This window comes from Staurois parvus, unplaced genomic scaffold (assembly GCF_062004578.1).
Source record: "Staurois parvus isolate SC_StPar_1 unplaced genomic scaffold, SC_StPar_1.0 ptg001224l, whole genome shotgun sequence".
Classification (NCBI taxonomy): Eukaryota; Metazoa; Chordata; class Amphibia; order Anura; family Ranidae; genus Staurois; species Staurois parvus.
Window position 1 is genome coordinate 210,995 of NW_028319020.1, and position 13,699 is coordinate 224,693.

At 43.6% G+C, this 13,699-nt stretch overlaps 1 protein-coding gene across 1 annotated transcript in view; it reads right to left on the reverse strand.

Moving 5' to 3' along the window:
• The window catches only part of LOC149438025 (NACHT, LRR and PYD domains-containing protein 3-like), a 131,036-nt gene that overhangs the window by 114,350 nt on the left and 2,987 nt on the right, over positions 1-13,699 (reverse strand). The window contains exons 2-3 of the mRNA XM_089660318.1: positions 5,344-5,493; positions 4,476-4,736 (exon numbers count right to left, since the gene is read on the reverse strand). Coding sequence (XP_089516444.1) covers positions 4,476-4,736; positions 5,344-5,493 — 411 coding nt within the window. The remainder of the gene's footprint in view (positions 1-4,475; positions 4,737-5,343; positions 5,494-13,699) is intronic.

A 13,699-nucleotide genomic window follows, 5' to 3' on the forward strand; every position in this document is an offset into this window, starting at 1 on the left:
TACTGTCCTGACATTTGCGGGATATCTGTACTGTCCTGACATTTGCGGGATATCTGTACTGTCCTGACATTTGGGGGATATCTGTACTGTCCTGACATTTGGGGGATATCTGTACTGTCCTGACATTTGGGGGATATCTGTACTGTCCTGACATTTGGGGGATATCTACACCGTTCTGACATTTGGGGGATATCTATACCGTTCTGACATTTGGGGGGGATATCTGTACCATCCTGAAATTTGGGGGATATCTGTCCTGTCCTGACATTTGGGGGATATCTGTACCGTTCTGACATTTGGGGGATATCTGTACTGTCCTGACATTTGGGGGATATCTGTACTGTCCTGACATTAGGGGGATATCTGTACCGTCCTGACATTTGGGGGATATCTGTACCGTCCTGACATTTGGGGGGATATCTGTACCGTTCTTAAATTTGGGGGATATCTGTACCGTCCTGACATTTGGGGGATATCTGTACTGTTCTGACATTCTTGGACCTCAAGAAATTAGATTGGCTGTCAGCACTTCAGGATTGATTAATTTTCAGATATCTGCCATAGTTTGTGAACTCTATAACTTTCCTGCAGACTAAACAATACATACTAATTTGGGTTATTTTCACCAAAGACATGGAGCAGAATACATCTCGGCCTAAATTTATGAAGAACAATTATTTATTTGCAAACTTTTATAACAAAAACAAAGAAAAACGTGTTTGTTTTTTCAAAAATTGTGGTATTTTTTTGTTGATTTAGCAAACAGTAAAAACCCCAGCGGTAATTAAATACCACCAAAAGAAAGCTTTAGTTGTGTTAAGAAAATGATAAAATTTTAGTTTGGGTACAATGTTGTATGACCGCGCAATTGTCAGTCAAAGTGTGAGAGCGCTGAAACCTGAAAACTGGCCTGGGCAGGAAGGGGGTAAAAGTGCCCGGTATGGAAGTGGTTAAGAAGGTGCTCCTAATGACAACTCCTTATGTGTATAAAAGACACCTGTACACAAAATCTCTTTTTTGGGCACCACCAAGGGCAAGACCAAAGAGCTGTCAAAGAACATCTACATGATTCAGAGAAGGATTAGGAGAAAGTGCTGTGGTCAGATGAGTCCAAACGTTGGGACCACAGTCACCAAACAAACCATTGGTAAAACAATACACCACCATGAATTGAAATCTTGCAGTGCTCACAAGCTCCCCCTCCTCAAGAAGGCACATGTACAGGCACATCTGAACTTTGCCAATGAACATCTAAATAATTAAGAAAAGGAGTGGGAAAAAGTGCTGTGGTCAGATGAGACCAAAATTGAGCTCTTCGGCATTAACTTGTCACACCGTGTTTAGAGGAAGAAAATGCTGACTATGATCCCTAGAGCACCATCCCTAAAGTCAAACACAGAGATGGAAACATTATACTTTGGGGCTGTGTCTTGGCTAAAGGTACACACTGACTTTGCCATATTTAGGGGCCAATGGACGGGGCCATGCATTGTAAAATCTTGGATGAGAACCTTTTTTCCCTCAGCCAGAACACTGAAGATGGGTCATGGATGGGTCTTCCAGCATGACAATAACTCAAAACATACAACCAAGGCAACAATGAAGTATCTGAAGAAGAAGCACATTAAGATCCTGGAGTGGCCTAGCCCATCTCCAAACCATAATCCTGTAGAAAAGTTTTGGAGGGAGCTGAAATTTCAAGTTGCCAAGTGACAGCCAAGAAACCTTAAAGATTTAACTTCCCTAGCGGTATGATTATGTCAGTATTTCTGTGCTGAAAGCGGTACCATTTTTTTGCATGGAAATATGTATTTTTTTTATTGTAGGCTGTAATTGTTAGGAATAACTCACTGAAATCTGTCTGAACAAGAGTCTAGTAAACATCCCGGGGATGATAAAACTTGAAACACGAAATCATAAATAATAATTTAATAAATAATCATAAAAAATAATAATATAATAATAATAAATGTAATTCAATAATATAATCAAACCAAAAACACTGAAATGTGAAATATAGCGCCAAGTTCGCACATCGCTGAGCAAAGTCGCAGAATCGTTTTCAGTGTCTGATGAGGAATTTCCCCCACAAATCATCACTCAATTCTGCAAGTGGTTCTGATTTACTATCGCTGTTCTCTAGCCGGTCTAAAACCGATTTTGACGTAAAGGGGCGCTTTTTGGACGCCATGGACATTTCTCCGTTTCCAGGCAGAAAGAACAGTAACAATGCAGGCAGGGCGCCGGACAAAGCACTCAGGACAAAATGTATGTGAAATTGGTTTGATACAGGAATGTTATACTATGTGATTTTAGTGTATTTAGTGAATGTCACTTTTTGTCATTTTCAAATTTCCCGCCAGTTCCGGCCCTCGTACGTCCCGACACTCGCAGGGAACGGAACCCATATAACAGATGCCGGCATCGGCCGGAGGACATTACAGGGGACACTGCAGGAGGGACATCGCGGGAGCGCAGGACAAGGTAAGTGAAGAACAGATGCCGGAACAGCACTGCATGGTAAGCCCGAGTGTAGCTCGGGGTCACCGCTTGTGGTGCTGAAACTTTACCCCGAGCTACACTCAGGAATACCGCCAGGGAGGTTAAATGAAGATCTGTAAAGAAGAGTGGACCAAAATCCCTCCTGAGATGTCTGCAAACCTGGGGGCCAACTACAAGAAACGTCTGACCTTTGTGCTTGCCAACAAGGGATTCTCCACCAAGTACTAAGTCGTGCTTTGCTTGGGGATCAAATACTAATTTTATCTTATTCTATACTCACTAAACTGCAACTCAGTATCAAGTGTTTTTTCTGGATTTTTTGTTGATATTCTGTCTCTATCATTTAAAATACACCTATTGTAAAAATTATAGACCCTTCATTTGTTTGTAAGTGGGCAAATTTACACAATCTGCAGGGGATCAAATCATTATTTTCTCCACTGTATATACCCAAAGTTTATAGGACAATATTTCACATTATTTAATTTGAATTTGTGACATCCTGATGTCTTCCTGAAGTAGTATGATGAGTATTAACTCTAATGTTCCTCCTCAGTCTCCATATCTCCCCCATCATTTTTTATTTCCCTCACATACTACCTGTGTCCTGATGTCCTCTTGGATGCAGTAAGATGAGTATTATTCCTCATGTTCCTCCTTGGTCCCCATATCTCCCCATTAGGGTTGGGCTTTATGTTTGAGTCGAACGTAAGTTTAACTCAAACATGGGCCATTCGTGTGTTTGGTGAGCACATGAACAGTAAGGGGTTTTGCGGACTGTTCGCCAGCCACGCCCCACAATGCACTGCGCCCTTACAGTGCATTGTAATTTCCCAAAGCAATGCACCTGACCACAGGTCAAGTGCAATGCTTTGGACAATCACAGCGCATGATGATGTCACAAGGGCAGGGGTGCCATCATCGCAGTATTTAGGAACTGTCATCTTAGCAGAGCAGTCAGACGGTGGAAGCCAGCTTTGAGAGTGGAGTGTTTTTTTTTTCTTTTTTTGGGTTTGGTTGGCATCGTGATTGATGTTGGATCTACTTCTGGGACACTTTCTTATTTTTGTTTTTAATAAAAGACTTGTTAAAGACTGTCTCCTTTCATTTTTTTGAATGGGTAGCAGTACCATGTACTCCATACTCATTCATTCATATGGGGAGGCTCCCTTGTTAAAGGGGGCTTCCAGATTCTGATAAAACTCTACCCACAGAGCCCACAACCACTAGCCATGATTGTGGGGAAGAGCCCCTTCTCCGCATCAACATGGGGACAAGGTGCTTGGGGGGGATCCCTCCCACCCAAAAGCACCCACCATGTTGAGGACATGTGACCTAGTATGGTTCAGGAGAGGGGGTGTTTGCTATTCCCCCCCTTTCCTGACCTGCTGGGCTGCATGCTCGGGTAAGAATCTGGTATGGATTTTGGGGGGACCCCCACGCCATTTAAAAATAAAAATTTGGTGTGGGGGCTTCCCTTCAAAATCCATACCAGTCCTGAAGGGCTTTGTATGGATGAGGGGGACCCCACTTTTTTTTTTTTAATTTGTCAGGCAATGCTAGCAATTCTTTTTCCATTCAGCGGTCAGCAGGGAACCCCACTCACAGCTGAAATATGAATGAATGTCTCACTAAATTACCGCATGACTTCATAATATAACTCATGATGGATTGTAGTAGCTTAGTAAATTGCCCCTCTTCAAAGTTTGCAGTTAAACTTTCGGTAGGTTTGAATGTTTGATGGCAAAATGAACAGGGAGTGTTCAGCTCTTCACTACTCCCCATCATTGGTTATTTCCCTCACATACTATCTGTGTCCTGATGTCCTGGATACAGTAGGATGAGTATTATTCCTCTTGTTCCTCTCCAGTTCCTTTATCTCCCCCATTACTTGTTGGTGAACACTGTGGCTCCTGCTGCATTCTGACAAAGGAAAGAGGACTCATTGGTAATGTTAGCAAATGATGACTTACCTTCCAGGTTTTCTAGAACTCCTGGATTGTGTTCTCTTAGGGCCATACAGAGAATGTCCTTGTCATTGTGTCTCCATCCTCTGCTGTATTTCAGCAGTTTCCTCATTTGGTTCTGGGTTGTATTTTCAGCCTTCACATTGCTGCAATGCTCTGGAGTCAGAAGATCTCTTTGTTGTAAATGGTCTAATACTGGATGGACCATAGTTATATTCTGAATGAGCTTCTCCCGATACTGATCCACAAAGTGCTTCTCACCTTCATCTCAATACAGAAAAAGTAAAACCTATTTACACATCAACATAATTCATGTCCCACTCAATAGGAACTTTCATTTTTTTGAACAAATAAAGAGAATTTGTTTAGATATAATTTGAACATTAGGAATTCCACTTAGTACTAGTGTGCACTAACTTCATACAGTACAAAGAAGGATTGAGCTACACAACACAACAATAGAGGCAATAATATTAATGATTCATTTGAGCTGGTGAACCTAAGCTGACTTTAGGGCATTCTTTTTCTTATTTCATTTTGGCCACTCTTTATTTTCTTTTTATTTTCTTTTTTACTTTTTGTTTTCATTTCTGGGAGGTGGACTTTTTAAATTTTCCATTTTTTTTCTGTAATAGGTTGTGAGTCATATTCACTTTAACATCCATGTCAACACATAGTATACTTTTTGCCAGACATGAAGAAGACCAGAAGCTACTGCTGGCTATATAAACCCATTTCCTTTTTTTTCCTGTGCAGTGCTCCTTGTTTTCCCTTCTTTCTTCTCTCCCCCTCTTCAGTCTTCACCTGTTGCTTGTTAATCACCACAGCAGCCCATTATGCAACATATACCCTTCTTACCTTGCAATATCCTTACCTCCATGACAAAGCCCCGTGGGTGGGGCTAAACATGTCGGGGTATGTGGTCTGTATAGAGGTAGGCTATCACTTGATACATGCTGATCTTCTATGGTGTGCGGTGGCTGGTATTTTTTTCTCCTTCTGCTTATTAAGCTGGTGACATCCTCTGTAGGTATGATTGCAATAATGTTATATCATACAAAAAGAAATAAAATATGAAATCAAGAATCCTGACATGAAGAACAGAAAGTATAAAGTGAACTTGCCACCCCATCAAGCATGCAGAGCTCACCACTCCAGAGTACCCGGAGACTCCACAAACCTGGGTCACTCTTTAATGTCTCTAATGTTCAAAGTCATTGGCTCGTTATTCTAACTCTTCCACCTGATGGTTGGCTAGTTGGGTACCCCATCCTACCAAGAGACCAATAGGAAGGCCGAAAAAGGAGGGAGGGGACAGACAAACGCTGGGGTCCACTGAAGCTAGTCACTATCCACATTACAACACTAAACCCAAACACTCTGCAGGCTTGACAAGTAGGTGTGCATGAGATCTTTATGTGTGATGGTGTGTGGTGGGGTTGAGAAGGTACTACACTGAAGGTGAAGGGTGAAATACAGAGGAGAAAGTGTTGGTTAAATAATAAAATGAGGCACTGAAATTTTGAAAAATGTAGAATTCAACTTTACTCACATAGGAGAACAATATACCTGGGTCAGAACAGCATTGCAAGAAAGCAGAAAAAAAAATCCTTTCTGTACAGAATATACAAGCAAATATAAACAGACGCTAGTATATCACTACAGCACCAGCTATAGTTTGGAGTGCATAGTACAGTTGCAAGAAAAAGTATGTGAACCCCTTGGGATTACGTGGAGTTTTGCATGAATTGGGCATAAAATGTGCTCTGAACATCATCTAAGTCACAACAATAGAAGAACACAGTCTGCTGAACATAATACTACACAAACATTAGATGTTGCCATGGTTTAATTGCACATAGCATGTAAACATTCACAGTGCAGGGAGGAAAAAGTATGTGAGGCCCTAGCTTAATGATTTCTCCCAGAGCTAATTGGAGCCAGGAGTGAGCCAACCTTGACTCCAATCAGTGTGATGATATTGGATGTGTTGCTGACAGCTGTCCTGCCCTTAAAAAACACACACCTGTTTTGGGTTTACTGGTTTCAAGAATCACTGTCTGATGTGAACCATGCCTCGCAGAAAAGAGCTCTCAGAAGACCTACGATCAAGAATTGTTGACTTGCATGAAGCTGGAAAGGGTCACAAAAGTATCTCCAAAAGCCTTGATGTTCACGTGTCCACGGTAAGACAGACTGTCTACAAATGGAGAAAGTTTAGCACTGTTGCTACTCTCCCTAGGCGTGGTCGTCCTGTAAAAATGACTGCAAGAGCACAGCGCAGAATGCTGCATGAGGTAAAGAAGAATCCCAGAGTGTCAGCTAAAGACCTACAGAAATCTCTGGCACATGCTAACATTTTTGTTGACACATCTACAATAAGGAAAACATTAAACAAGAATGGAGTACATGGGAGGACACCACGGAGGAAGCCATTGCTGTCCAAAAAGAAGATTGCAGCACGTTTGAAGTTTGCAAAAGAGCACCTGGATGTTCCACAGCACTACTGGCAAAATATACTGTGGACAGATGAAACCAAGATTGAGTTGTTTGGGAAGAACACACAACACTATGTGTGGAGAAAAAAAGGCACAGCACACCAACATCAAAACCTCATCCCCACTGTGAAACATGGCGGAGGGAGCATCATGGTTTGGGGCTGCTTTGCTGCCTCAGGGCCTGGACGGATTGTTGTCATTGATGGGAAAATGAATTCCAGAGTTTATCAAGACATTTTGCAGGAAAACGTACGACCATCTGTCCGCCAACTGAAGCTCCGCAGAGGATGGGTGATGCAACAGGACAATGACCCAAAGCATACAAGTAATTCAACAAAACAATGGCTGCAACAGCACAGAATACGCCTTCTGGAGTGGCCCAGTCAGAGTCCTGACCTCAACCCCATTGAAATGCTGTGGCATGACCTTAAGAGCGATTCACACCAGACATCCCAAGAATATTGCTACACTGAAACAGTTTTGTGAAGAGGAGTGGTCCAAAATGACTCCAGATCGTTGTGCAGGTCTGATCTGCAATTACAGGAAACGTTTGGTTGAGGTTATTGCTGCCAAAGGAGGGTCAACCAGTTATTAAGTCCAAAGGTTCACATACTTTTTCCTCCCTGCACTGTGAATGTTTACATGTTATGTGCAATTAAACCATGGCAACATCTAATGTTTGTGTAGTATTATGTTCAGCAGACTGTGTTCTTCTATTGTTGTGACTTAGATGACGTTCAGAGCACATTTTATGCCCAATTCATGCAAAACTCCACATAATCCCAAGGGGTTCACATACTTTTTATTGCAACTGTACATGCTGTTGCACTTCCAACACCCTTTCTCAACAGTATGTGCTTTGCTATAAGACAATGAGGTTCTTCAGAAAAAGATTATGATATTCCTTAAACAATGGCTTGCTAAGTGCATCCTCAGTAACCTTTTCTGAGGGGCAATATTGAATGTCGATAACACCTAGTTCTTGAGTGTTCCTAAGCAGATGATACTTCATGTCTATGTGCTTGGTCCTAGGATTGACCCTTTTTGATTGAATCGGCTTTATACAGGTGAAACAATTTGAATATTGTGCAAAAGTTCATTTATTTCAGTGCAGCAACTTAAAAGGTGAAACTAATATATGAGATAGACTCATTACATGCAAAGCAAGATAGTTCAAGCCGTGATTTGTCATCATTGTGATGATTATGGCTTACAGCTCATGAAAACCCCAAATCCACAATCTCAGAAAATGAGAATATTGTGAAAAGGTGGAATAATCTCGGCTCAAAGTGTCTCACTCTAATCAGCTCATTCAGCCATAACACTTGCAAAGGGTTCCTGAGCCTTTAAATGGTCTCTCAGTCTGGTTCAGTAGGAATCACAATCATGGAAAGGACTGCTGACCTGACACCATCACTGACACCCTCCATAAGGAGGGAAAGCCTCAAAAGGTCATTACAAAATAAGTTGGATGTTCCCAAAGTGCTATATCAAAGCACATTAATAGAAAGTTATGTGGAAGGGAAAAATGTGGAAGAAAAAGGTGCACAAGCAGCAGGGATGACCGCAGCCTGGAGAGGATTGTCAGGAAAAGGCCATTCAAAAGTGTTGGGGACTTTCACAAGGAGTGGACTGAGGCTGGAGTCAGTGCATCAAGAGCCACCACACACAGACAGATCCTGGACATGGGCTTCAAATGTCGTATTCCTCTTTTCAAGCCGCTCCTGAACAACAACGTCAGAAGCATCTTACCTGGGCTAAAGAAAAGCAGACCTGGTCTGTTGCTCAGTGATCTAAAGTCCTCTTTTCTGATGAGAGCAACTTTTACATCTCATTTGGAAACCAATGACCCGGAGTATGGAGGAAGAATGGAGAGGCCCAAGGACCCCGAGTATGGAGGAAGAATGGAGAGGCCCAAGGACCCAGAGTATGGAGGAAGAATGGAGAGGCCCAAGGACCCCGAGTATGGAGGAAGAATGGAGAGGCCCAAGGACCCCGAGTATGGAGGAAGAATGGAGAGGCCCAAGGACCCCGAGTATGGATGAAGAATGGAGAGGCCCAAGGGCCCAGAGTATGGAGGAAGAATGGAGAGGCCCAAGGACCCCGAGTATGGAGTAAGAATGGAGAGGCACAAGGACCTCAAGTATGGAGGAAGAATGGAGAGGCCCAAGGACCCCGAGTATGGAGGAAGAATGGAGAGGCACAAGGACCCCGAGTATGGAGGAAGAATGGAGAGGCCCGAGGACCCCGAGTATGGAGGAAGAATGGAGAGGCCCAAGGACCCCGAGTATGGAGGAAGAATGGAGAGGCACACACTGCAAGATGCTTGAAGTCCAGTGTGAAGTTTCCACAGTCTGTGTTGATTTGGGGAGCCATGTCATCTGCTGGTGTTGGTCCACTGTGCTTCATTAAGTCCAGGGTCAACGCAGCCGTCTAGCAGGAGAGTTTGGAGCACTTCATGCTTCCTTCCGCAGACGAGCTTTATGGGGATGCTGACTTCATTTTCCAGCAGGACTTGGCACCGCCCACACTGCCAAAAGCACCAAAACCTGATTCAATGACCATGGGATTACTGTGCTTGATTGGTCAGCAAAGTCACCTGACCTGAACCGCATAGAGAATCTATGGGGCATTGCCAAGAGAAAGATGAGAGACATGAGACCGAACAATGCAGAAGAGCTGAAGGCCGCTATTGAAGCATCCTGGTCTTCCATATCACCTCAGCAGTGCCACAGGCTGATAGCTTCCATGGCACGCCGCATTGAGGCAGTAATTGCTGCAAAAGGGGCCCAAACCAAGTACTGAGTACATATGCAGCTTCTACTTTTCAGAGGTGCGATATTGTTCTATGTACAATCCTTGTTTTATTGATTGCATGGAATATTCTCATTTTCTGAGATTGTGGATTTGGGGTTTTCATGAGCTGTAAGCCATAATCATCACAATGATGACAAATCACGGCTTGAACTATCTTGCTTTGTATGTAAAGAGTCTATATCATATATTAGTTTCACCTTTTAAGTTGCATTACTGAAATAAATGAACTTTTGCACCATATTCTCATTTTTTGAGTTTCACCTGTATATTCCTGGTTGTCTTCCAAAAATGGGAAAGGGTTTTGACATTACCCATGTCCATTAAAATTTGTCAAATCCATATTGCTTCTTGACAAGCATGTGCTGCTGCAATAATTGCACCTTTAGTTAACTATAGTGTGATAGTCACTTGCTTTTGGCTTAACCAACTTATGGTTCTGTCCAGTCTCTGGCCTGATCTACATCTACCCAATTAGTTTTGGATCTGATGCTACTGGTAGCCATAGCGTCCTCTGAATTTTTTCCTTTTAGGTACCTTTTTTACTGTGTTCTAGTCATGTTGACATGGTGATGAAACTTTTCTATAGAGTATGCCCAATGCTGCAACTATGTTTGGTCTTGCCAAAGTCCTGGGTTAGCAGATCAAAGTTTCAGAGAAGAAGGGTGCTTTGATCTCCCTATGTTACGATGGAAAAGATGGGAGAATTTTTCAACTACTCCTCTTAGACCTGACAGCCTGTTTTAAAGTCCCCAGCAGGGGGGTGGCTCTGCAGTCAAGGGACAATCTCCACTTAGGGCGTGGAAATATGGGTGGATGCCTCAACTACAGCAAAAATCTCCCATAACTCATATTTGCCTATAACTTTTCATCTGCACAAGTGACAGTCCACCTGCAGGTAGATAATTATGCAGACAAGTCTGAGGATTAATTAGATATGAATTAGGAAATTATATACTGCACGGTTCTATGTTTCTACTTCCCTGAGTGTCCGAGACAAGGCGAGTAACCCATCAAACTGTTCGTCTGCTCATTGGCCATCTGACAAGGGGTCCGGTTTTTATGTACGTCTCTCATATTCCAATATATGAGACATAGGGGAAAAATGGATTTACCAGAAGTTATCTGATTCTGTCACCCACACAGAGTTAGGTTTTATGAGGTTAGAATCTCTTTCAACTCCTGAGAAAACTTGCCTTATCTCTTAGGAGGTGTTACAATTGGCAGATTCTGTGGACAGAGAGAGTCCAACTCTCTTGGGGGCTTATACAGCTCCTATGACCCTCCTGTGACATTCCTAACTCACACACATACTGGCCACATGTCGCTGGGCCTCTCAAGAAGGGAGAGGGAAGGAGAATAAGGGAGAAATGAATACTCTTATCAAAATGGAGTCTGCATCCTTCACTGTGTGTTGCGCATGTTTGCGACATGAGGGTTCAAATCTGACTCAATCTGACTACTCCCTCAGTAGCTGTGGCTGACAGCACTGAGTTTCCAGAGGCTGTTACATTTGATGCCAGCCCAGAGGAACTCAGGTGTGCCGACAGACGCTCTGCTGAGGACAGGGTAGAAGTGTGTGATGTGGGTCAGAGGACAACCCCTAGTGAAATCCTTCCTCCTGTAACTTTCCCCTCTGTCACCACAGTCGTGGGTGCTGCCAGTGCAGACTCATTTCTGTTGCAGAGGGAAGTCTGCAGGATGTTGGGGCAAATTCAGCCCAATCAGTGTCTTCCACCTCAGCAGCTGCAGCCGCCATCGTTGAGCACTTCCAGGCTGATAAGTCTGACATTGGCCCGGAGGAGCTCAGGGGTGGTGCTGACAGATGTTCTGCTGTGGAGGGCAGAGTAGAAGGGTGTGGCAAGGGTCAGAGGATGACTTCTGGTGGAATAAAGTCTTCTGTGGATCTATCCTTTGTCCCCATAACTATGAGTATCATGATTGAGGAGTAATTGCTGTGCACAGCAAAGGAAGGATCACAGGATGATGGGGGAACACTGACCCCCTCGGAATCTGCTTTCTCAGAGACTGTATCTGACAACCCTGCATTCTTGAAGGCTGATAGGTTGGATGTCAGCCCAGAAGAGCTCAGGGGTTGTGCTGACCGGTCTCTGGCTGAAGCAGAAGGAGCAGAGGTGTGGGAGGCAGGTCAGAGGGTGGAGGCCCTGGTAGCCAAGCCATGGAACCAGGTCCAGATCACCTGGAAATGACCTTATGCCAGGATCAAGCATCTGGGTGTTGCAGCTGATAGAGGACCACCAGATGACCATGGCCAGCGGCTGAAAATTATGACAGCCCACAATGACAGGTTTTCCTGTACCCTTCCAGTAGATAGTTGGTGGACAGTGGATAACGCAGATCCGCAGGGGGATCTGCTGGCCAGGTGTGATCCAGTCCCTTTAGGATCATTCCGAGAGCTGTACAGGAGCCCTCTCCCATCTGCAGGGGGGCAAGCTGAAATGTCAGCGGTGCCAAGCTTTAGTTGGGAGAACTCCCCCCCAACCTACGGAACCTTCCTGGCAGATGCGTTAGCTGACCCCTTTAGGCTCAGCTATGCATCGTCTGGAAGAGGGGAGATGTGACATAAATGTACAGATTTGAGTAGCTGGAATGTGACCTGTAGCAATATGTAATCATAAATGTAGTTTCATTCCTTGTCATTAAAGAAATATTCAGTCATAGGCAGAGGCATATGGTCACCCATGAGCATCTGAAAAGAGGCAGAGCTTCCTCAGACATGGAAGTGACGCCTGGGTGCTAATAAGATTTTGTCACCTATATGTAATCAGACTTTGCCATCTTCCTGAAGTTTAAAAGAGGAACGCAGATGTTTCAGCTTCATGACACCAGGGGGACCCCGATCTGTCTGGGATGCTCTAAAGTATATACATAGATCAAAGGAGTATGTTTCATCCCTCATAAAATCTAAAACATTAGTTGCAGAGAGATGAAAATACTTCCTTCTGATTGGGCACTCTGTAGGCTACATCGGCATGTAAAAACTGTATTTGTGACCTATGTAGAATGCCATAAAAATGCAGGAAATGATTATGTGGCACTGAATTGAGACAGCTAAACAGTGATTGGTACTCTCACGATCGGACTGATGCGCTGGTGGAGGAAATTCAATCCCTGATTTGGTGATTCAAGCCGTTCCTGGTACAATTGACTTTGGGCAGTTCAGCACCCAGAACAGCCGGTAACAGGAACACCCCCCCAGAGTCAATTGGCCAAGAACTAATGTCCCGCCTATGTCCATATCCCCATAAATTGAGGACCCTGACATTTGGACATGGTGATTCGTATGGAGCCAGTTCTATTTGACAGACTGATTGCGGACTCTCTGACTTGCTCCAGTCTCAGGAGAGATCTTAGTAAAAGTTTTATTTCTGTTTTTTATTCCCTTTTATTTTATAGTGAATAATCCATTGTGTGTCTTCTTGTATTTTTTGTAACTTTTTATACCTTGTACATATTTTATGCACTGCCCACTTTGGGATATTAAATCATAAAATTAATAAGTGACTTCTGTGTATTTAAGCACGGGCTCATATCTCCGGAGAGATTAAATTGTATTGTATTTTAGTGCCTTTATATGCTTGGTCAAGCTCATTGACAATCCGTATGCAATTGCCCTTCGTGTTGTCAGATTGTGTGCAGATTGTAAAGGTAACCGATCTGGCAGACGGAGATCTGTGTGTGTGGGGTGTCCCAACAGACCGTTCTGCGGATAAACTGCTGGGTGGTGGCAAGGTAGCGTTTGTGGTGTGTCTGGTGTGGGGGAGTGTGGACAGTGGAAGAGTGATTAACACCAGGGTTCTAGCTGTAGGATAGCTGGAGGGATCCTAGAAGGGTGTGTGATTGCAAGGCTGCTCCTCAACCTTAGATAGTGCATCAGATTCTATATAAGATTTGTAT